We start from the raw sequence: 25,430 nt of genomic DNA, 5'->3' as shown, positions 1-25,430 counted from the left end.
AATAAGCTACAGGTAAAAGTGGAATAAATCTGGAATAGAACACTCAATAAGGACACATAGGGTATGATGGTCAGAGGTGTTTTGGTCATGTAGGTCAGATAAGATCCTCACCTGTCTTGTATTTTCTTTGGCTCAGGACCCATGATGAGATAGTCCTTGCCTTCCTTCAACCCAAGCTTGTCTTTGCAGGCAATGTGAATGTAAAAGTCTCGAGGATCATTCAGCACGTTCTTATCGGTCCCTGAAAAGAAAAAAACAAAACAAAAAACAAGGAAGATTTGGATTAAAAGATTATTTTTTATATTTATTATTTTTTATGTTTATATATATATATATATATATATATATATATATATATATATATATATATATATATATATATATAAATTGCAATTTTTTGTACTATTTAAATTTTTTTTTGCCATATACGTACAAGTCTTTGACATATATTTCAATATCTGTGAAATCCAAACATGAACATGTATGTAATATATACATACATTGCTATATATATCAGATTTCCCTATGGATGTCTGAGTATTTGAATAAAATTAATTATTAAATTTAATCCTTTCAACACCTCAGCATTTGTTAGACACTCACCTTCTTTAATAACTCGTACTATGGTGAAGGTATAGATGTCTGATGAGCGTTCTCTTGTCACCACTTCCAGAGTTGCCTTATAAACTGGGGGAAAAGTGGAAAAACATTTGTAGACCATAATGCTAATTTAGGATGGCAGAATTAGCTGTATGTTGACATTACATTGTATGTTTTGTGACATTAAAAAAAAGGATACACGCTTTATCAAAAGTATTGGGACACCCGACTTTTTCTAACAAAGCTGTAGGTACACAATTGTGCAGGACGTCTTTGGATGCAGAAGTATTACATTTTTTCTTCACTTAAACCAGGAATCCCAAACCTGTTCCAGCCTGACAGGGTATGCATAAAGCCAGTCCCATGAAGTTCTGACCTCAACCCTATTGGAAACCATTCTGGGATAAATGTGATTGCTGACTGCACCCCAGGGCTCATCACCTCACCTACATCACTTTACTAACACCCTTGTGGCAGAATGAGCATAAATTTCCACAAGTACACTCCATAATCTAACAGCAAGTTGGTACAAAATGATCAGGTGTCCACAAACTTTTCAGATGTAATATTTAATACAAATGAAGTGTTTTTACTCTTATTTCAAAAATTATTTTGCACGTTTTTTGATTTGTACTTTTTGACAGAGAGGAAGTCTACATACTGAAGTCCTTGTTGTGGCAGGCTTCTTTAATGCGTAACTTTTCATCTGGGACTGCAGGCCCCTTCAGCTGAGGACAATTTGCTATTAGAATGAAAAAAAATATTTTGGGACAGGAAGTTAATTCCAGAAAAATTTAGCATTTGACCATGTGTAATCTCTCAATGCTTTGAATTGTTCTTCATTTTACAACACTGTATCATTGTATGAATTTTTATAAAATTCATATTGAATCGGTATTCTTTTTTGATTCCTTTTATAAATCGGTCTCGGTCTGTCTTTCTGACATTCTAACCTGTATAATAGGGTTGCTGATATCATACCTTACATTTCCATTATCATATCTATTCATGTGAAGAAACACAAATGTACCCATAACTAACTAACATGAAACTTTCTCAATTTTCAAATTTTGGGGAAAAATGTCTCACCAAGTTGCACAAGTGTATATTCCCAAACACCCGGTCTATTCTATTCTATTCTATTCTATTCTATTCTATTCTATTCTATTCTACTTGTACAGTTTTTTAAAAATTAACAATGTCCCAAAGCAGATTTATGAAATTAAATTCATTTTAGATAAATTATAGAAATAAATCCCCATATGTTTAACCACAATGAGTGAGTCAGTGGCAACAGTGACAAGGGAAAAACTGCCTAAGATTATATGCAGAAAAAACCTTGAGAGGAACCAGATTTAAAAGGGAAGCTTCCTCATCTGGGTGACACACGTGTCCATTTATTTTAGTCTTTGTTGAGGTTATCAGCTGTTTACTGATGGACATTCCAGTGTAAAACTGCACATGGTAATTGTAATCCTAAGCCAATGTAGCAAAATTGTCTTTAAGGTACATGAGTGAACTATCCACAGTAATTTTGTGTATCTTTAGGCTGTTCAAGTGGCCTTTCAATCACACCATGGGCTACTGATTGATGAGGATGAAGGCTAACGAGCTTCTCCGAGACACGTGTAGCCAAATCTTTGTCAATGTTTTTGAACCAGGATGGAGTACACTGTTCCTGTTCTGGAATACTAATCCTCTGTTTAAATATAATTCCAGAATTTTCAAATGTTCAGGCTTCCAAACTGATTTAAGTATGAAAAGTGAAAGTAGTGATCTATAAGAACTCGATGTGAAAAAACTGATGCAGTTCAGTGTTCCAGTCTTCTGCACATCAGATCTTTTAAAAGAAAAAAACTTCTCATTTAACACTCTTTATTTATGTATTCGCTCCAAAGAAGTAAGGAGCAAAATGTTGTTTTGCAAATGTAAGTTAAAAGATCCATAAAGTTACTGAGCAACTCAAGAACTTTGAAGATGGATTTGGACTGTAAATAATATCAGCAGTCTACTACGATGGCTCAGGACCACCAATTGAATTTAATAACTGCACGCCTTAAAAATGAGGGAACTGTAATTAATAGACATTTGATGCCACCCAAATGAGGATGAGGTTCTCTTCTGAGTCTGGTTCATCTGGTTTCATCCTCATGTCATTTCAGGTAGTATTTCCTTCACCACAGTTGTGCTGGGGCCAACTTACAATTAAAAGGAACAAACATATATTCTTTTATAACCACTTATTTTATAATAACATCTGTGTAAAGCTGGTTTGAGACATATTATGTAAAAAAATGCATTGTTATAAGCGCTCTACAAATAAAACTGAATTGAGCTAAAATTGCTAAATTAAAAGGCTTAATATTACACAGTAAAATGTAGCAAAAGAAAATATAAACATAAATAATCTGATATAGTACTGACACTACAGTGATACATTTATCTTAACATTACCATAATGGTTTTTTTTTTCAATTGCAATTTCAAATTATCACAAAGCACAAACTAGAAACTAAACTAAATGCTGTGGATTATATAGAATAAATGTACAAAAATAGAAGTTTGATGCTATAACATACCCTCAGCACAGCTGCACACTTCTTTAGGACAGATGAGGTAGAGGGAGCCGCTTGACTGAGACATGTGCGGGTCATAAAACTTCACACAGTGGTTCTCTAAAACACACACCTGGTAATTATGTGTACACTGTTTGTGTGTGTGTATGTGTGTAAAATAGGGGTGCAAAACCTAAGGAATTTCCACAGACGATTAATGCTAATGTTAAGGAACAGTAATTGCTAATCATTGTTGCAGCATGGAAAAGCAACGAGTGCTGTGCATCTCACCTATGTTGTAATACTCATACACAGACACTGCAGCAGGCTGACTGACACCAACCTTCAGCATCATGTGAATTTTGAAAGCAATCTTCTCTTTCACTTTATTTGAGACCTGACAAGAAAGAAATTAGGTTAGAAAAAAATTAAGATCACACCAGAACCAATTTGAGAAGGTCTAGGACTGCTGACTACTGACTACTGATTACTGATAACTGACTACTGATTGCTAACCTTTGTGATTGTTAGGGTTTTTCTTATGCTAATTCTTGGGGTTGTCATGGCTTTGCTATGCTAATCCTTTGCATTCTTTAGGTTTTTGCTTTGCTAATCCTTGGGGGTTTTCAGGGTTTTTCTATGCTACGTCTTTGGGTTGCTTGTTTACTTTGCATTTAGATGATCTTGTAGTCTGACTGTAGCTTGCAATGTGAGTACCTTTTTCAGGTAGATGATGACGGATGCTTTTTCTGAAAGCTGGCTGTTCAGCTCAAAATCATTAATGTACTTGTCCACACCCATCAGCTGGAAAATAAACAACAAAGCAACTTTTCTCAGCCAATCACAATTAATTATTGCACTGTGAAAGACGAGACAATAAAATCTTTGATCTAATATCTATCTGTTTTTTGTATTGTCCATTTTTGCACCATTCTCCTGCCATGGAGATACACAAGATGCCTGAAAATTAAGCCTAAAGCGATGTTAATAGGGAGCACCAATAAAATCAACCAGGTGGAAGAGTTAAAAATTGAAAAAGAGATGTGGGAAAGATAATCATTTAATTCAGTTCTTTTCTATTCAGTTATAAACGTCACTAGACAGGCTTTATTTTAATAATAAACTGTGATATTTACATATTTATCCAAGTCAATTTTTTTTGCTATTTGTTTTTTTTTTGCTTTAATAAACAACCATGTGTATATTAGCTACTTATCTATTATACACTTTGCACAGTCGTCTCACCCACTGAGGAGTTATGTAAAAAATAAAGTTAAAGAAATCATTATTTCCTGCCACACCTTGAGACCTCTGCTGTATATAACTTTTGATTCTACATTTATTTTACTTTCTCTTTTTCTAAACCCATACCTTTTCAGGTCATCTTTGTCTGCTACAAATCCTGTCAGCAGGCTGATGTCCAGGATAGTCATAGCAGCCTCTTTTGTTTCATGCAGGAACCTGAAATGAATCAACATGAAAAAAAACACACAGATCTTACAAACAAATACAGATCTGACTCTAGTCTAAAAATCAAGTTCAAGTACATTCCAACGATCCTAAACCCAACCACCTCCATGTTCAGATGATTAACAACAAAAACCATATTCATTTCAGGACATTTTTATCCATGTCAACATTTTGTATACATCTTGTACCTTTTCTAAGGCTTTCTGTAGCCCCTTGTTAACACCTTTAACTAATAAAAAAAAAAAATAAAAGCTTCGAACATTAAATAATTAGTTTTTAACTAATCCGGCTAGATCGGTTTGCAACGATTCTGGTAAGAACAATTTTTCCTTTGGATTACTGAATATACGATCGCTTTCCACTAAAGGTGCACGATCTGCTGTCTGATCGTAAGTATGATTTTCTCTGTCTAACCGAGACATGGCAGAAACCAGGTGACTTTTTTCATTTAAACCAGTCTATTCCCCCAGGATATAGTTATGTCTGTAAATCTCGCGATACGGGAAGGGGAGGGGGACTAGCAATACTCTATAAAGAGAAATTGAAAGTATCTCAGTTAACTTTTTCCACATATTCCTCTTTTGAATCAATTGCCATAAAAATCAATGGTGCGATTCCTACAATCCTTAAAACTATCTACCGCCCTCCCAAGAGCAATAATGCCTTTTTAACTGAACTATATGAACTCTTGACTCATCTATGTTCCATATCTCAAAATGTTATCCTTCTGGGTGATTTTAACATTCATATAGATAATAACAGTAATGCAGTTACAAGCGAATTTTTATCATGTTTGGATTGCTTTGGTATACAACAATTTAACACACTGCCCACTCACATCAAGGGGCATATTCTTGATCTCGTTTGTTGCTCCGGTATAATACCTTTTAATTGTACTGTTTCTGATCTTTCTATATCAGATCACTTTTTGGTGTCTTTTTGTGCCAAATTGGCCACCTTTAAGGCAAACCTGTGCCGTCCGATTTCATTTCGGAATATTAAGAACATTGATTTGCCTACTCTTGCTGATGAACTTGCCATCTTCTCCAGCAAATCTAATTTCTCTACTGCTGATGAACTAGTAAAATTTTATGATGACGGACTGAAAATGATCTTGGATGAATTCGCACCTGTGAAAACTCGAACTGTTTCATTTGTACATTCAGCTCCATGGTTCACACCTAAACTGCGTGAACTTAAAACTAGAGGCCATAGGTTAGAGCGGCTGTGTGCCAGGACTGGCCTTACTGTTCATAAGGAAATGTATGTTGAACATATTCAAAATTATAAAACTGCACTGACTGAAGCTAAATCTGATTACTACTCCAACAGAATTGCAGTTAGCAATGGGAACTCTAGGTCTCTCTTTTTGGTGGTAAACAATATTCTGAAACCACCTGATTATTTGCCGTCTGATATGTATTCCACTGACCTGTGTGATCGTTTTTTGACTTTCTTTGCATCTAAGGTTGAAAATGTACATCAGCAAATACTAATTGGTACTCTTTACAATGACTCCTCTCAGTTTATAATGCACACCCCCATTCTGTTTTCTCTAACTTTACACTACCTACTCCTTCAGAGATAATGGGTCTGATAGGTAAATCTAAATCTTTAACTTGTTAGTTGGACCCTCTACCAACCCCCTTAGTGAAAGCTTGTTAACCAGCTCTTTTGCCGTTGATTACAAAAATTGTTCATGCTTCACTTAGTTCTGGTCTTGTATCTCCATCTCTTAAATCTGCTATTATTACACCCATACTTAAGAAACCACGAGGTGACCCATCAAATTTTGACAATTTCTGTCCAATTTCAAATTTACCATTTATCTCCAAGGTAGTGGAAAAGTGTATTGCAATTCAAATTCATGAACATCTTTCCAATAAAAACTTGTATGAACAATTCCAATCTGGTTTTCGTCCCCACCACAGCACTGAGACTGCTTTTGTCAGAATAACCAATGATTTACTGTTGCCAGCTGACTCTGGGCTTTTAACTATACTTGTCCTCCTTGACTTGAGCGCTGCATTTGATACTGTCTCACATAAGATACTTCTTGACAGGTTAGCTTCCATTGGTATTACTGGCACTGCTCTGTCTTGGTTTATGTCATATTTATCTGGACGCAGTCAGCGTATTCAATTAAAAGGTTTTAGTTCAAGATTATCAACAGTCACCACTGGTGTACCCCAGGGCTCTGTATTTGGCCCGCTTCTTTTTATATATATATATATATATATATATATATATATATATATATATATATATATATATATATATATATATATGCTCCCTCTTGGTTACATTTTAAGGAAATATGGTGTTAATTTTCACTGCTATGCGGATGACACCCAACTTTACCTGTCTGCCAAACCCACCGGTTCTTTTCCTCCACCATCCTTATCAAGCTGTCTATCTGAAATTAAAGATTGGCTTTCAGCGAACTTCTTGAAGGTAAATGGCAACAAAACTGAGGCTTTGCTGGTTGGCACTAAATCTGTTATGTCTAAACCTAACTGTTTCTCTCTCACCATTGATAATACCACAATCTGTCCTTCCTCTCAGGTTAAAAGCTTGGGTGTCATCATGGATAGTACACTATCTTTTGAAGCACAAATTAATAATATCACGCGGACTACATACTTTCATCTGCGTAATATTAACCGTCTTTGTCCCTTTCTTTCAAATAATAATACTGCAGTTCTTATTCACGCACTAGTCACTTCACGTATAGACTACTGCAATGCACTTCTCACAGGTATTCCTTTCAAATTGCTGAATAAAGTTCAGATGGTTCAGAATTCCGCAGCCCGTGTTCTCTCTAGAACACCTTATACGGCTCACATCTCTCCGGTTCTTCAGCAATTACACTGGCTTCCAGTAAAGTATAGAGTAGAATTTACTTGCTACTCACTTATAAGGCACTTCATAATCTTGCACCACAATATCTCACTCAACTTCTTCATGTTTACACTCCTTCACGTGCACTTAGATCTTCATCTTCAATTTCTCTTGTGGCACCTTGGATTCGACTGACTACCATGGGTGCCAGATCTTTTAGTTATGCTGCCCCCCGCCTATGAAACTCTTCCCCTTGATGTTCGCAATAGAGTGCTTGTTGACTTTTAAAAAGCGTCTTAAGACATATCTTTTTATACAGGCCTTTTTATGAAATGTTTTATTGAGATTTAAATAAATTTTACATGCAAATGCTGTTTCTCTGTTGTGTGTTCTGTTTTATGCAATGACCTGTACAGGGAGTGCAGAATTATTAGGCAAATGAGTATTTTGACCACATCATCCTCGTTATGCATGTTGTCTTACTCCAAGCTGTATAGGCTGGAAAGCCTACTACCAATTAAGCATATTAGGTGATGTGCATCTCTGTAATGAGAAGGGGTGTGGTCTAATGACATCAACACCCTATATCAGGTGTGCATAATTATTAGGCAACTTCCTTTCCTTTGGCAAAATGGGTCAAAAGAAGGACTTGACAGGCTCAGAAAAGTCAAAAATAGTGAGATATATTGCAGAGGGATGCAGCAGTCTTAAAATAGCCAAGCTTCTGAAGCGTGATCATCGAACAATCAAGCGTTTCATTCAAAATAGTCAACAGGGTCGCAAGAAGCGTGTGGAAAAACCAAGGCGCAAAATAACTGCCCGTGAACTGAGAAAAGTCAAGCGTGCAGCTGCCAAGATGCCACTTGCCACCAGTTTGGCCATATTTCAGAGCTGCAACATCACTGGGTGCCCAAAAGCACAAGGTGTGCAATACTCAGAGACATGGCCAAGGTAAGAAAGGCAGAAAGTCGACCACCACTGAACAAGACACACAAGCTGAAACGTCAAGACTGGGCCAAGAAATATCTCAAGACTGATTTTTCTAAGGTTTTATGGACTGATGAAATGAGAGTGAGTCTTGATGGGCCAGATGGATGGGCCCGTGGCTGGATTGGTAAAGGGCAGAGAGCTCCAGTCCGACTCAGGCGCCAGCAAGGTGGAGGTGGAGTACTGGTTTGGGCTGGTATCATCAAAGATGAGCTTGTGGGGCCTTTTCGGGTTGAGGATGGAGTCAAGCTGAACTCCCAGTCCTACTGCCAGTTTCTGGAAGACACCTTCTTCAAGCAGTGGTACAGGAAGAAGTCTGCATCCTTCAAGAAAAACATGATTTTCATGCAGGACAATGCTCCATCACACACGCCCAAGTACTCCACAGCGTGGCTGGCAAGAAAGGGTATAAAAGAAGAAAATCTAATGATATGGCCTCCTTGTTCACCTGATCTGAACCCCATTGAGAACCTGTGGTCCATCATCAAATGTGCGATTTACAAGGAGGAAAACAGTACACCTCTCTGAACAGTGTCTGGGAGGCTGTGGTTGCTGCTGCACGCAATGTTGATGGTGAACAGATCAAAACACTGACAGAATCCATGGATGGCAGGCTTTTGAGTGTCCTTGCAAAGAAAGGTGGCTATATTGGTCACTGATTTGTTTTGTTTGGTTTTGAATGTCAGAAATGTATATTTGTGAATGTTGAGATGTTATATTGGTTTCACTGGTAAAATAAATAATTGAAATGGGTATGAATTTGTTTTTGTTGTTGCCTAATAATTATGCACAGTAATAGTCACCTGCACACACAGATATCCCCTAAAATAGCTAAAACTAAAAACTACTTCCAAAAATATTCAGCTTTGATATTAATGAGTTTTTTGTGTTCATTGAGAACATGGTTGTTGTTCAAATTAAATCCTCAAATAAAATTAATCCTCAAAAATACAACTTGCCTAATAATTCTGCACTCCCTGTATATTGTCTGTAAGGTGACCTTGGGTGTTTTGAAAGGCGCCATTAAATAAAATGCATTATTATTATTATTATTATTATTATTATTATTATTATTAACATATTTTGGACACTTTCATTCTAATAATAGGCTCAAAGTTTAATTGCTTGAGATTTGTTTAAATTTCATTCAACTGTTTGTTTACAGGAAAATAATTTGAGAATTTGAGCAAATTAAAGTTCCAAGAAAATCTGGTTTACTCACCTAGTCTCTATGGTGAGTGTATAACTTGCAAGGGCACCGGGGTAGGAAGCTGCAAAAAAGAAAAAGAAAATAGAATAAAACATTTCCAAAAATAAGATCAGCAATCTCATGGCATTCCTAGAGCAACTAAAGGTGTACCAGACTGCTGATACACACGTCCTACAAGCTCTGCAGGCTATGCTTATGGCTGCTCACGGTGCAGTGCAGTACAGTGCAAAGACTATTTTACTTGCCAAGCGGATACCTACAACACAGACTCCCGTGAAATGCACACTGCTGCTAACACTGCTAACCTAAAAGGCTAAGAATTGGATTTGGCAGCCTGAGACAACAATGAACAGATCAGAGGCTCCTACACATATTTGACAGGCTTCTACACATGTGTCAAGATGTATTTTAGTATCCAGCAAGAGGACTGGATGTTTTGAGACAACTTCCGCAGCTGCACCAGGGATCAGACTCGACCACAAACTATGCAATGAAATTCCAGATCCTTACGGCTCAGAGTGAGTGGAATGGTCCTCTGAGCAGTTCTCCTAGCATATTAAACAGCATGCTTCAGACGAAAATGTCCTCTCAAGATTGCGCGTCCAAATAACCCGGTCGTTTATCGTCTACAGCTACCACCTGAATACCGTATTCCTCCATCCTTCAACGTCTCCATCTTTAAATCTGCACACATGCCCCCAAATGATGAGCAAGCAGGACTGGATCCCCACCTCCTCTTGATGGTGCCCCAACTTATATACTATGATCCATTTTACGGTCACAAAAAGAGGGGGTGGGGGTTCAGTGTCGACTCCAATACCTTGTGGACCGAGAGGGGTACAGACCAGAGGAAAAGTGTTGGGTAAACAAGAAGGATATTCTTAACCAGTCACTGACCGAGGATTTCCACAGTAACCATTCTGACAAACCAATAGGAAAAAAAATAGAGGTGTTCCTATGAAAGGGTATTCTGTAACAGCTCCCACTGCACTCCCACAGTCTTCACCCAAATTCTGAAATCCACCTGGTCAAGGGTCACTTTCTGTTTGTAGCCTCCTTATGCTTCGCTAATGCCTTTGTAAACTATTGTGTTAAATTTGATTGCAGCCATTAAATGATTGCATTCCTAAATTACATTTTAGCTATATGTGTTTTTTACACAAACTGTTCGCACAAAGTTGAAGACACACAACTGTATGCGTAGACTAAATAGTAGATAGATATATGTAGCTACGAATTATTTATGATTTCACTCTCTGGTATCTATATCAGTATATCATATAGATTTAGGGAATTTTCCCCTCACCACCATCACCACACTCATTAGGAATAAAATGTTATTTTTAAAATGCATATCCTGAGTCTATATTTTTTTGTTGTGACAATGTCCACTGTTACCTGCACTCTACAATTAAAATAAAATGTAATCAAGTCCATGGACTCTCAGAATTCATGACCTTGTGTCAGTGAAATGAGCAGAAATATTAGCTTGATGGTGAAACATGTTTTTTTTAACAGGTCTAGATTGTTGCCCTGCTAGATATAAAATATTTCTGAATGAAATATCTCCCAGCAGACAGGTCTATTTCAATTCCCAGGATCCATGAATTTGCTCTAAATACTCTATTGTGGTAATCAAGTCTTAAAGCACCACAGCACTGTTATAATAATACTAATAAAAGTTATATATTTAAATTACTTTTACACTTACCTGTTTTGTCTCTGGTCATTTTAACCTCCAGATCAAATTTGTTACACTTTGTATAATTTTCACCAGGTTTGGTGTAATACAAAGTGGCAACCTGGAAAAGAGCAAAATGTACATATATTGGTATATAATAAAAGAAAATAAATAAATAAATAAATAAATAATAATAGAGTAGTAACAAGAATTAACAGTAAATGTTTGATTTTTTTTAAAATAGTAAACCATTCAACAGAAACCATTATTTCTGAAATCTTACTATAATTTCTAAGATTTTTGTATCTATATCTGCATATTTTAAAAAACTTTCAAATTTATTTTACTTACTTTACTTTTTTTAATTTACTTATAGATACCTATCTACTATCTACCTATTAACTCCTAGAAATATTCTGACTAGGCTTTTTCTATTGTGTTACCTTTTCATCTCAAACTGTGTTTGGAATATGCTATATTAAATAAATAAATAAATAAATGAATAAATAAATACATAAATACATAAATACATACATAAATAAATGGCTCTATATACAGCAGAGATGCAGTTTTTTTTTACAAAGAATGGCCAATGAAGGAACTTGATTGAGTTCTTTTCATTTATGATTTACGGACAAATCAATCAATCAATCAATCAATCAATCAATTAATCGATTAATTAATAAACTTGTCATGCGGCAAATGAATGGAGGCGGAAGCCGGAGTGCAGCTCGCTGGGGTTAAATAGAGTGAGTGACACAAACACACATAAACAGCAGTCCTTAGATATATATATAGAGAGAGTAATAGCCGTGGTATGCCCTGGGGGGGTGACGTCCACACAGTCCTGGAATAAGCAACAGGGAGGATAAAGTAGTCTGAGGTGCGCTTGGGGAAAAGCGCAGCCGATCCGAGGTGTGCTTGGGGAAAAGCACAGCCGTTGCAGGATAGCGGAGTCCGAACAGGAAGGACCACATAGGGTTATGCATATACATACAAGCAATAATGGACAGTGAGTGAGTGGGAGCGAGGGGTATATGTAGGTGCCAGGGATGAGTGGTTAACGAGTCACAGGTGTGTGTAATTGAAGCCGGGAGCGGCAGAAATAGCAGGAGCATGACAGCCACCAAAGGGGCATGGCAGGTGGATTCTTGACATTTACACCCCCACCCCCCGTTGGCGGCATCTGATGCCCCCCAAACCCACATACGCCTGGTGGGCCAGGGCACTTGGAGAAGAGCCTCGCCATCCGTCCATGGTCAAAGGGGATTCGGTTAGAATTTCCCTTCAGAATTCTCCTCGGAGAAGACCAGAGGCAGAGCGACGCCCTCAGTGGAGACCAGAGGCGAAGAGATGCTTCTGGCGGAGAACAAGGGCTGAGAAACATCCGCAGTGGAGTCCAGAGGCTGTGCGACTTCCACGGAGGAGACCAAAGTCTGTGGCAATGACCGGAGACTGGGTGGAGCTCTCAACAAGGCTTACGGGCTGGATGACCCCCTGGGCGGAGACCGGAAGCGAAGCGATGCCCATGACAGAAAACAGAGATCAAGCGACGCCCACGGTGGAGTCCTGAGGAGGAGCTACGCCTTCTGCAGAGTCCCGAGGCAGAGCGACACCCTCAGAGGGGATTGGAGGCCGAGCAACGCCATCTACAGGTGCCGGGAGCAGAAAGACACCCTTGGTGGAGTCCAGAGACTGAGCAAAGCCCTCTGCGGGGTTTTACAGGCACGATGTCACTTCAGAGGACCTCAGGGGCGAGACGTCACCTTCTGGGGAACATAGAGGTGAGACGTCGCCTTGATTGGAGCTCGGTTGCGTGACGTCGCCTTAAGATGGACACGGAGGAGAGATGTTGTCTTCACCCTCAGTGGACCTTGGGGCCGCCACACCATCTTTACAGGCATTCGGAGGCGTAACGTCACCTCCAGCGTGACTTGCGGGCGAGACGTCACCTTTAGAGAAACTTGGAGACAAAACGTTGCCTTGAGGGGGACTTTGTGGTGAAGCGTCAGCGTCAGAGGAGCTCGGAGGCGAGACGTCGCCGTCAAGGGAGCTCGGAGGCGAGACATCGCCGTCGGGGGAGCTCGGAGAAGAGACGTCGGCTTTGGAAGAGCTCAGAGGTAAAAAGTCGCCGTCGGAGGAGTGTGGAGGCGAGACGTCGCCGTCAGAAGAGTGCTCTAATGAGAACTGGAGCGGAGCGGCGCCATCGGCGGAACACTGGAGCGGAGCAGAGCGCTCGTCGAAACTCTGAAGCGAAGGGGGGCATGTGGAAATTCTGGAGCAGAGCAACGCGCTCATGAAACCCCTAGAGCTGAGTTGCGCGCTCGTGGAAACCCTGGAGCGGAGCGGCGCACTCTGAGGAAATCGGGAACAGAGCGGAGTGCTCGGCGGAGCACTGGCGCGGAGCCCTTTCAGAATCGAGCGGGCTTTAGTGTAGATCCGCCGTAGTCAGTCCAAACATCCCTGTGAGAAGCCCGATAAAGGGGGTGCATGAGCTGAAATTGCCTCCAGCCGCGCTCCACAACTTACTGGCAAGAGAGAGAGAGTCCCCAGACAGGAGAGAGATGTGGAATGCGATTTTGGCTCTTTCTGTGGGGAATAGGGGTGAATGCACCTTAATGAATCCGCACACGTGCCGTACAAATCCGCCCCATGAGTGGTTAACGAGTCCCACTTGTGTGTATTGAAGCCAGGAGCGGCAGGGATAGTGGCAGCATGACAGTTGCCAAAGGGGGTGTGACAGGTGGATTCCTGACATAACTACTCTGTAATCTTTTTTACTAATGCATTTATATTTTTAATTCTGATTCTGTGAAACGTATAGTACAATAAGGAATAATCTAATTCATTGTACAAAAAAATTCAATACCTAATACATGCAACTGCTTCTTATTTTTGCAAATGTTATTCCAACTGGCATTATCCCTATTATTTCCTCTGCTCATACTATACAGTGCCTTGCAAAAGTATTGACCCCCCTTGGCGTTTTTTGTATTTTGTTGCCTTACAACTTGGAATTAAAATGGATTTTTATTTGTATTTAATATAATGGACATACAAAAAATAGTCCAAATTGGTGAAGTGAAATGAAAAAAATAACTTGTTTCAAAAAATTCAAAAAAATGAATAACGGAAAAGTGGTGCGTGCATATGTATTCACCCCCTTTGCTATTAAGCCTCTAAATAAGATCTGGTGCAACCAATTACCTTCAGAAGTCACGTAATTACATAAATAAAGTCCACCTGTGAGCAATCTAAGTGTCACATGATCTCAGTATATAAATACACCTGTTCTGAAAGGCCCCAGAGTCTGCAACACCACTAAGCAAGGGGCACCACCAAGCAAGCGGCACCATGAAGACCAAGGAGTTTGCCAAACAGGTCAGGGACAAAGTTGTGGAGAAGTACAGATCAGAGTTGGGTTATAAAAAAATATCCAAAACTTTGAACATCCCACGGAGCACCATTAAAGCCATTATTAAAAAATGGAAAGAATATGGTACCAAAACAAACCTGGCAAGAGAGGGCCGCCCACCAAGACTCACGGACCAGGCAAGGAGGGCATTAATTAGAGAGGCAACAAAGAGACCAAAGATAACCCTGAAGGAGCTGCAAAGCTCCACAGTGGAGATTGGAGTATCTGTCCATAGGACCACTTTAAGCCGTACACTCCACAGAGCTGGGCTTTACGGAAGAGTGGCCAGAAAAAATTAAGCAAACACGTTTGGTGTTTACCAAGGCATGTGGGAGACTCCCCAAACATTTGGAAGGAGGTACTCTGGTCAGATGAGACTAAAATTGAGCTTTTTGCCCATCAAGGAAAACGCTATGTCTGGCGCAAACCCAACACCTCTCATCACCCCGAGAACACCATCCCCACAGTGAAGCATGGTGGTGGCAGCATCATGCTGTGGGGATGTTTTTCATCAGCAGGGACTGGGAAACTGGTCAGAATTGAAGGAATGATGGATGGCGCTAAATACAGGGAAATTCTTGAGGGAAACCTGTTTCAATCTTCCAGAGATTTGAGACTGGGACGGAGGTTCACCTTCCAGCAGGACAATGACCCTAAGCATACTGCTAAAACAACACTCGAGTGGTTTAAGGGGAAACATTTAAATGTCTTGGAATGGCCTAGTCAAAGCCCAGACTTCAATCCAATTGAGAATCTGTGGTATGACTTAAAGATTGCTGTACATCAGCGGAACCCATACAACTTGAAGGAGCTGGAGCAGTTTTGCCTTGAAGAATGGGCAAAAATCCCAGTGGCTAGATGTGCCAAGCTTATAGATACATACCCCAAGAGACTTGCAGCTGTAATTGCTGCAAAAGGTGGCTCTACAAAGTATTGACTTTGGGGGGGTGAATAGTTATGCACGCTCAAGTTTTCTGTTTTTTTTGTCTTATTTCTTGTTTGTTTCACAATAAACAATATTTTGCATCTTCAAAGTGGTAGGCATGATGTGTAAATCAAATGATACAAACCCCCAAAAAATCCATTTTAATTCCAGGTTGTAAGACAACAAAATAGGAAAAATGCCAAGGGGGGTCAATACTTTTGCAAGGCACTGTATATGGCATTGTGGGCAAAATCAAAGGTCACCATGTGGCAACTTTGCCTGCAAGAACAAGTTTTGGCATCTCTGATACACAGTATAGTAATGACACAAAAAACATTTTTTGAGGTCACTCACCGATATGGAGCCTTCCCCTTGGCCAGACGCTGTTACTGTTAGATCTCCATTTGCCAAGAACTATTGAAAGCAACACAGTATTAACACAATATATCCACCATAAAGAGCCTTGTAGCCTCCTGACCCCAGATCAGTCTTCCAGAGCTTCAGCTCAGGTCTCATCTGGATTGTCTAGTTCCCTCCTACCTCTTAAAAACATGCCAATAGATTTATTGCTATATAAACAAGTGTTAATGTGTGTATGCACGCTGTCCTATGAACTGTCCAGGTCAAGGTTACAGAAGATATCTGTCAACACATATTGCATGCCTCTTAAAGAGCATTTTAAAGTCCTTGCCATGTCTCCTTACCTTGTCTGAGCGTTGTAGATTTTTATCAGTTTTGGAGAATGAGCCTTTAAACGCTGTACTTCTTGCAGTGGAACTGACAATGACGGTCATGGTCCCCTCTTTGGTTTTAGGTTTGTCAGTCATGTACTTAGCTACAGCTTGAAACACCACGGCGGTAGCCTAAAGGTGGAGATTAGCAAAGCTAAAACCATCAGCATATTAGATTTCAATTTATTGTGAAACACCAGTAGACACAGTAACAGATACTACAGACTGCGTTCTAAATAAATGTGTGGAAACATAAAATGCCAGTTTACAAATTGAGGGCGGAGACACTCACTTGTTGTATTTTGTAACAGAATTTCTTTACCTTACATTAAAGAAAGATAGCATTGCCTATGAATGATGAATAAAGGCAATGCATTAAAATGTAAAATAATGTATAGCAACATTACCTGGGTGGAGCGATATCCGCTTCCTAATGCTTGATTCCTCCTCAGCCAATCTGCAATGGGTTTGGCCTTCTCATAATCTCGAGTCTCCAGCAGGGCCAGGAGAGCATATCCGGTTGCTTCCAGGGTGAAAAAATAACCCTCTTTTACAGGCCAGTTGCTCCGGTCTTAAAAAATAAAGCACACAGGCAGCTATCAATCTCTGCTACTGACCTAGCATCAATGCTGAGATAGATTTATTGTACAATCGTGACCATAACATATTATAATTAGTTTAATGTTCATTTGCAATTATATCTGTAGACTGTAAGCACACCAGTCAGTGTGATCCAGACATACAGAACAAATGAAATCGTTAGCTAAGGGAAGTGTAGCAGGAATTAAAATATTTACCTGGAGTTAATCAGCAGTTTTGTCCCACTGATAACATACGTTTTTGTTAACTAGTATAATCTGTTTATATTTTTTTAAACAAAATACACAAGAACAACACACGTTGGGATTGGGAAGTGTTAATTCTCCGCCTTACCGGATGAAGCAAATCTAAACAAATGGTCGGTATCCAGCTGGCCATCTCTTGCCAGAGCATAGGAAGCCATGGCCACAGCATATGTGTCCGTTGTCGAATCAATGTTCCTTGCAATGTAGTTTGCTGCACTGCGCAGGTGCTGTTGGTAATTCTGAAAAATATTAAAATTAAACGAGACTGAGTGGCGAAGCATGGGATCTTGTGATTACACATGTGATCGTACATCAAGCATCAGATTGATATTTAGATGTAGAACTCTTTAGTTCTATATTAATGGCTCTGTAGATTATATTGTTTGGAATGAGGCTTTAAACACACAAAATATAACTTGAAAGCAAAAGCTCCACTATGAGTCAATACAAAAATGAGACAAGTGCAATTATTGAGTCATGTGACCTGGTCAGGTGATGTGTTATGGGTGGATAGCTGGTGTAGTTAATGCATAAATTAGTTGCCTTCATACTTACAGGTACGTTGTTTTCACAAAGTCGACTCGCTTCCTGTAATGCCATCAGTACAAATGCAGTCATGGTTAGACCGGAACTTTTGCCCTGTAAAAAAACAGAATCAGATGATTGAGTGACTGTTTCCTTATAAAGGTTTGATGTGGTGCATAGTGGAACATTGAAGTGCATCCATCATTCCCACAGTGTTCTCTTGCATCAATGTTGTTACTGTTCATGTTTTTTTTTAACAAGCGAGAACTTCTAGAAGCTTTTATTCAAGTAAAAATCTAAGGAATTTTACTTTTCTAAACATTTTTTTAATTTATTGTACTTTTTTTTACTAGTTTTTTTAAAGAACTAAGACAACCATATAACACTGGAACATCCGTCTTCACCAAAGTCCTGAATGTACCAGTGAGATATAAAGGTTTTAAAAGGTCAGAAAAGGTCAGAACTTACGCCCATAGAGCTGGAGCCAATGCTGGACACTTCAGTGAACATCCCTTCAGGAGACTTTGTTTTAGTAACCAGCCACTCGGCAGCATCACAAATGACTTTATGGTTTACGGTGACCAATTCATCCGCCAGACTGAACATTTTCACCACGTACGCAGTTAGCCTGGAGAGAAATACAGATATGCGAGTAATAATCCAGTGCTGGGTATGTGTATGTCCTACAAAATGTTAGTGAGCAATGTGGAGGTAAACAATAGCTTCCAACTAACCATGGATTATAACCTTATACCATGGTCTCTTTCCAGCATTAACAGGTTAAAGCTTAATTTTCCTTACGCATTTATATGATTCTGATCATAAACAAAAATTTTTAATTTTGTTGCTCCAAATCACATACAGAGATGAAGTAGTGTCACATCTCTACTACTTTTCTTTTCCAGTTTTATCTTGTGCTTGGAGCCATTTATCAAATTGAATGTTTTTAACATGGAATTTCCACCACATGCAAAAATCCTCCATGGAGCTCAGGAAGGTCATTAGGAAATGTGTATAATAGGTGTCTCACTCTGGATGGAACTGGAACTTTGGTTACAGGTGTTTATAAGCAGCACATTTATTTAGAACGCTGATGCAACTGATCTCAAACTGAACTGTGTGTTCAACAAACTGAACTCACACATGAATTGAAACTTAAAAGTGCTATACTTATACAGGATTATGGATAATATAATGGAAATATAATACATTGCCTGTTATTATTATTATTATTATTATTATTATTATTATTATTATACTGGAGTTGTTTTCTCAACATTTCATCATTTTGGATCTCAAGAATTTATTTTATTGTTTATTGTGTTTATTAAAATTATGTTCAGGAAACAAGTGGAGTTTGAACAATACAATATAATAACAATTAAACAATATAACAACAATGATAACAATTACCCATGAATAATTATAAATAAAATAAAATAAAAAAAATAATTAAAAAAACCTAACCATGTGCTGCCTTTTGAGACTGGCCACATGCCAAAGGAATGATCGTCCTGTTGATATGTAAGCTCCGTCTGAATGCCTGCGATAAAGAAACAAGAGACAATGAGCAGAAGCCTTAACACTAGTTCTCATCTCTGTAGTTTAGTCTTTCTATATATGTGCATTTCGGTGTGTAGCACTGGTGGGCACCAGCTTCCGTCTATTGCACAATGCTGAAAATGGAAAATACCAGTTTAATGCTTTATATCCAACCTGTACTGATGTAACCGAGCGCTTCGACACGTTTGTCCACCCCCACATCACTCCACTGGTTGGTTTTGTCCAGGTAATGTGTTGCGATTAGAGGCAGGACCATGGCCATCAGGTTTTGCTCTCCACAGCCTGATGGCTGTTTAATAAGGGTTTCTAGACCTCTACCACTGATTGCTTCCTCAATCATCTGCGACAAAGGCCTGCCTGTAAGGACCACAAACCACAGACTATTGTACCTGGTTGAATAATACGTAACACCCAGTGGTCAAATATCATTAAATCACATTTAAATACAGGTCTAGTAAAATAATGCTTTATTTATGCAGACGTCTGTCTGATCTTTCTCAAACTCACTTACATTATGTTTGTTTAAAATTATAATTTTTTTGTACAAATAGAGACTAACAGATTTTTTTAAATTCCTTGCTTACACCAAAAGCAGGGCAAATACCTGCACATAATTGAGAGTAAATGTAATCTTTAAAGTATAAGTGTAAAATTATTTATATTTATTTATTGTAACTTTTAGAAAATTAGTTTTTCCTAAAATGGATCAGGTGTCAGGATCTGGGACATTGTGAAAGTGCTTTTGTTTTCTGGCCACCAGATAGCGCCACTGGGCCCATAGTCCCTAAACCCCATTCCCTAACCCATACTCCTTATCCTCTAACTATTGTTACTTGCTACTTGTTATCACTCTACATTGTTGTTATTAAATGTAAACTCATTGATCAGAGTGTGGCAACAGGGGAGTGGTCAAGCACTGGTTTGTGAACGGAGAGCAGAGGCAGAGGAAGTGTTAAGGATCAAACAGCTGTGTGTATCTTCCATGAGATGAGTTTTGTTGAGCAGCACCCTGTGTATTGATGATGTGTGCTTATTAACCAAAGAAACATTACCTCTAACAGCTATGTAGGTGTGAGCATCTGTGTCTGGCATTTGGTTCTTCAGGAATGGCCTACTAATATCCGATCGCTGCCGTCCTCCTGCCAGATAAAGAGAAGCAGCATGACAGAGATTATTATTACCCTAATATTATTTGCTCCTGAAATCTGGTAGGCAAAAGCATGCTGAAATAACAAAAACAGAAGAGTGTTTACTCACCGTGCTTGTCAGGCTCTAATATTAAAGTGACCTCTCCTGTATACGTCAAAATGCCCTGAGTCTTTCCCATGCACCAGAACCAAGAAACACAGAGTACAAACGAGAAAATGGTGTTTTACTAACAATCCAAACACTATAAAATATTTTTCATCCTGCTGCAATAATCTTCAACTGGTTACATGTAGCCTGTAACCTCATTCCCAAAATGTGCTTGTTAACTTCATTCTACAAGCCCAACTGCAAAAAAATGAATCATAGTTTAAATAGAACATAGAAAATATATTAAATATTTGAACTGAGAATATGTTTATTCACATATTTTAAGGAAAAAACAATATATCACAAGTCCGTGGATAAGTTGGAGAAACTGTTTGGCCCTGCCAATAAGCAGACTCTCGGTAGGTGGATTGTGGATGCTCATCATCTTACAAGTCCTCTGCCCTGACTTTAGTCTGCTCCGCTCTGTGTCAAGGCTTACTCCACTCGGAGTGTGGCAGCCTTTACAGCCTGAATCCAGGACATCTGCAACGCTATGAGCTCATCCACAACGCTGACCGTTGTCAGATTTTACGACCTTGACCTTAGAGCCAAACTGGCTCCCTTGTCCTACATTCTGGATGTGAAGCTCTCACACACTAAGCAGGGTCTGGTCAGTGTGGCATGATTGGACACTCGTTCCCAAATTGTGCGACGCAGCTCGAGTCTAATGGGGAATATCTCTAGGTAACCCTAACCCTAACCCTAACCCTAGTTCCCAGAGGGAATGAGATGCTGTGTCCCCGGGCCACACTCCCTGCATCCCTACGGCACTTACCTTCTCTTTGTCAGAAGCTAATGTCAATACCATCGCTTAGCCATTTTGTAGCTTCCTGGTTTACGTTGCCCCCAATGACATCACAACTTGCCTATTGACCGGATTTTACACATAGTTCAGAGCTTGGACAACGCGAGGTATTCCCAAAGCGTTGCAACACAGCGTCTCGTTCTCTCTGGGAACTAGGGTTACATACATAACCTAGAGATGTTTTGCTCCAAGCTCAGTTGGAGGACTATCAGGTGATTTGGTTCCTGGTCCAGGAAGATTGTAAACTAGTGGCTGCTTTGGTGGCCACACACCACATTGTCTAGCAAGATGGGTTTGCAGGATAATAATGAAGAATCTATTATAATGCACAAAAATACTGCTGAAGCCTGTTGCAGAATGGACTGTCCACCTGCAGCTGTTGCTCCCAATCATCCAACCTTTGGAGCACCTAGACATGAAGTGGGATATTTCCACTGCATTCTGAAACAGCACTGTCAGGGTTTTCTTTTCCCTATGTTCTGCAAACTCAGCTCATTTGCATTAACTCAGCAAATGCTTAACTACCAGAGGGAATTATAAAGTTTGCCTTGGTCCAGCTGGTGAAGGACCATCTGGTGTTGTATAACAGGGCAGCTTAACCTTTCTCCCTTCTCTCTCTCTCTCTCTCTCTGGATGCAGAACGATGGTTCCCTGGCCTAAATTGGGTGGTGGGGTTATTTGGAAGTGGGGCATGGTCGAACAAACAGTTTAAAGTTTGAATAGGGGGAGGAAGAATTTGGAAATGGTGGTTTCTCAGTGGATAAGGTGTTGGACTTTTAACCAGAAGGCCATGGGTTTCAATCCCAGCATCACCAAGCTGCCACTGTTGAGCTCGCGAGCAAGGCCCTCAACCATCAACAGCTCAGCTGTATAACTAAGATAACTGTAACCGGTCTGGATAAGGACGTCTGTTTGATGCAATCAATGTAAATGTAACTGAATTGTCAGGATCACACACTACGCTATGTTTTGAACACACTCTATTTCACGGAGTGATAGAAGGGACAAAATGTAAGAGAGACAAGAGCCTTGAGAAAGAGATTTAAAAAACAATGCTGTGTGTGCATGTATATGCTGAAAAGTAAAAGTAAACCTTTGTTAAATAATGTTCCTTCTGTTTTAAAAGTAAATGCTTAAAATTTGCAAAATCTCAAGCTTATGAGAAGTAAAAATGACTTGAAAGAAGTTTAACATCAACCACAGGAAATGTGACTATGCTTAAGATATTCAAATATTTTTGCTTGTCAAGTTCAAGAACAAAACTCCCTGTAAGGAATGTCCAGTGTTTTTGAAATTAAAATTTTAAACATATAGATGTGATGTTTAGGTGTCCAATAATTTGTTTACGTTTACCAGAAATAACACATTTTTTCATTCTTTTTTACAATAAATCATTTTAATAGCTTACCACTACTTTTAAATCTTTCGCCACTCCGTCTGTCACTTGTGATACTAGATCAAAGGCCTTCACCTCGATTTTGTGGTTTCCTGCCTTAAGAGGAATAATGACAAAAGAAACCGCATTGGACGATTGTTTATCAACGCTGACAGTTGTGCGATACTTCTCCTTAAAGCTGGCCATGCTGCATATATCTTCTGTCTCCTTCAGCTCCACATAGACCTGTGTAACATTAAGAATAATTATTGTTCTACATGCCATTGTTGCCTTTGCCAACTGAGCATAGAATTCTGTACAAAAAAAAATAAGAAGGCATATGTTTTGCTGACAAAAAACCTTTTTCATGGGCTTGTTGTTTAAGTTATGGATAACCACTTTGATCTCTATTTGTTCGTTGACTGAGGTAGAGTACGGTAATTTCAGATCAATAAAGAAGTTCTTCTTAACTATCAGCTCAAATGGATTTGCCACACAAATACCTAAGAACACAGGAAACAATAAGTATTTTATTTTTTTGCGAGGGATTTTGTTCTCAAAACAAATATTATTTATAAATAGATATTTTAATACAAATTTGAACAAATGAGCTTTTTACTAGCAAAAGAAAAAAGATTCAATCAAAATATTTGTTGCAGAAACACAATAAGAGGTTACTTGCCTGATTATTGGCGCAATATGAATTTGAACCTACTTACCTTCCTGTGAAATACTGACAGCAGTGAGCACCCAGGTGGTGATGGATTCTGGTAGGGTAACATCTCGAATTTTCACATTAGTACCACTGTGTGGAGAAACAGTAATTGCATGGGATGCAATATGTTGCCTCACTGTGGTTAATTAATTAATTCTGCACAAGGGCTACTTGCACTTCCTTGTACCTCCTTTGTATCTGGGTCATACACTACAGCTGAAATCGCTGTAGTGAATAACAGGTATGTTACAGGTAAGGTTTCTTATAAAAAAATTTAATAGAAGTATTATTGATAAAATATTTAATAATGCTTGCATATTCCCTTTTATTAACCTGGAGAACATGTTTTTAGAGATGTCTGGATCTGGAGGATATCCCATGTGTTCCCAGTTCCACCACAAGATGGCATCAGGTTGTCCAGTTGGCCGTGATTGCACCCAGCTGGATATTGTTAGACTTTGTGTATAAATAATATAATTGTTTGATTATTGTTACCTGTGCCATTATGTTTACCTGTATGTCCCTGTGGTAGCTGCCACCTGTTAAGGTTTGTTAATCATGCCAGTTTGTATTTTTGGCTTCTGTCTGCTTTCTCTTTTCAAAATATTTTTGCACTGCTTTCTTTGGATTCTTTGCATTTGTGTTTTTGGATTCATGTTTTTACTTCTTTGTTTTCCTTTTTGTTCGCGCTTCAGTATTTTTCCACAATGCAATCACTATAGACTTTTTTTTTAAGCGGCTCATAGTTTGTTAAAACCTCGCTGTGACAGACTGCCAGCGTGCCAGCCTTGTGCCTTAGAATATAAAGGTTTGCTCTTCTCTGAGTTTGCTGAAGGTATGAGCTTTTTTTCCATTAGACTAAGACACTAAAATGCATACTCTTGGAAAGTCACTCAAACTCAACTGATTTGTGAATCATTTTGTACAATGATTGTATTAATCACTTTTGCTTAGTTGTAAGAAAAATGCCATTAATACTGCAATGCACAAAAAATTCCTACTGACCATTTTTTTTTTCATCCATACCTGGGAATATCCTCTTTGTCCCACATCCAGATTTCAGGGAAGACTGAACGTGATGTAATTTCATCAGACATCTCATTTGCCTCTTTCTCTTCACCTTAAATAATATGGAAAAAATCCTTTGTATATTACATTTAACATGCATCGTAATACAGTATAAACAGTTCATATTATATTTCTATTAGAGCTGTAACCAGACAGTATATTATATAGGTCCCAAGTGATACAGGTCACTGTAATGGCCACACTTACCAGGATACAAAACACAAAGATGAAGATTATGATTAAATTAAATCAAGCCAAAAATTTTTTTTTTTTATCGTAATTCCACATTCTCCTGTTTCAAACTAACTACTTAGACTTTGCCTTGATTGTTTCTTATTATTATTTCGCATAGCATAGCATATCCATAAAACATATGCACAAAAAATTTAAGAGAGAAATTAGATGGCATTGACTTTTTGCAATTTTTCCAGTAAAACATCCTTCCTGGACATCTTGGCCAGCGCAAAAGTACACACATTCTTCACTTAAGTAGAAGTACAGATACCCATGTTTTAAAAGATCCTGGTAAAAGTTTAGGTATTGACTTTTTTACTGAAGTTAAAGTAAAGAAGTTTGGGCTCTGACATGTATTTAAGTAAAAAGTTGCCATTACTACTACCTGTTTTAGTGTCACACTGGTAACTGGACCTCACATTATATATAAATATTAGGGCTGTCACTTGATTAAAATACTTAATTGCAATTAATAGCATGATTGTCATGATTAATCCTTGACTTAATCTCACATTTCTATCTATTTTAAATGTACCTTAAATGAATACTTTTCAAATTTTTTTAATACTCTAATCAACATGCACATGGA

The 25,430-nt window shown here is 38.7% G+C and overlaps 1 protein-coding gene across 2 annotated transcripts in view; it reads right to left on the bottom strand.

Annotated features, from left to right (window-relative positions):
• LOC124378332 (complement C3-like) overlaps positions 1-25,430 on the bottom strand; it is a 59,314-nt gene that overhangs the window by 6,181 nt on the left and 27,703 nt on the right. Inside the window, exons 18-40 of one of the 2 annotated variants that reach the window (XM_046837927.1) lie at positions 24,566-24,659; positions 23,544-23,629; positions 23,185-23,327; positions 22,858-23,070; positions 20,606-20,666; positions 20,401-20,487; positions 19,502-19,705; positions 19,253-19,328; positions 18,254-18,413; positions 17,816-17,899; positions 17,349-17,499; positions 16,823-16,986; positions 16,389-16,547; positions 16,039-16,098; positions 11,375-11,465; positions 9,676-9,724; positions 4,528-4,616; positions 3,873-3,961; positions 3,447-3,552; positions 3,180-3,275; positions 1,262-1,342; positions 604-687; positions 112-241 (exon numbers count right to left, since the gene is read on the bottom strand). In XM_046837927.1, the coding sequence (XP_046693883.1) occupies positions 112-241; positions 604-687; positions 1,262-1,342; positions 3,180-3,275; positions 3,447-3,552; positions 3,873-3,961; positions 4,528-4,616; positions 9,676-9,724; positions 11,375-11,465; positions 16,039-16,098; positions 16,389-16,547; positions 16,823-16,986; positions 17,349-17,499; positions 17,816-17,899; positions 18,254-18,413; positions 19,253-19,328; positions 19,502-19,705; positions 20,401-20,487; positions 20,606-20,666; positions 22,858-23,070; positions 23,185-23,327; positions 23,544-23,629; positions 24,566-24,659 (2,557 nt within the window). Of the gene's footprint in view, positions 1-111; positions 242-603; positions 688-1,261; positions 1,343-3,179; positions 3,276-3,446; positions 3,553-3,872; positions 3,962-4,526; positions 4,617-9,675; positions 9,725-11,374; positions 11,466-16,038; positions 16,099-16,388; positions 16,548-16,822; positions 16,987-17,348; positions 17,500-17,815; positions 17,900-18,253; positions 18,414-19,252; positions 19,329-19,501; positions 19,706-20,400; positions 20,488-20,605; positions 20,667-22,857; positions 23,071-23,184; positions 23,328-23,543; positions 23,630-24,565; positions 24,660-25,430 lie in introns of those variants that run through there. The other variant, XR_006924206.1, reaches the window with a different exon arrangement.

The sequence above is a fragment of the Silurus meridionalis genome, chromosome 24 (assembly GCF_014805685.1).
Source record: "Silurus meridionalis isolate SWU-2019-XX chromosome 24, ASM1480568v1, whole genome shotgun sequence".
Taxonomy (NCBI): domain Eukaryota; kingdom Metazoa; phylum Chordata; class Actinopteri; order Siluriformes; family Siluridae; genus Silurus; species Silurus meridionalis.
The sequence above is the reverse complement of the archived record's forward strand: the minus strand, read 5'-3'. Positions and strand labels throughout refer to the sequence as shown.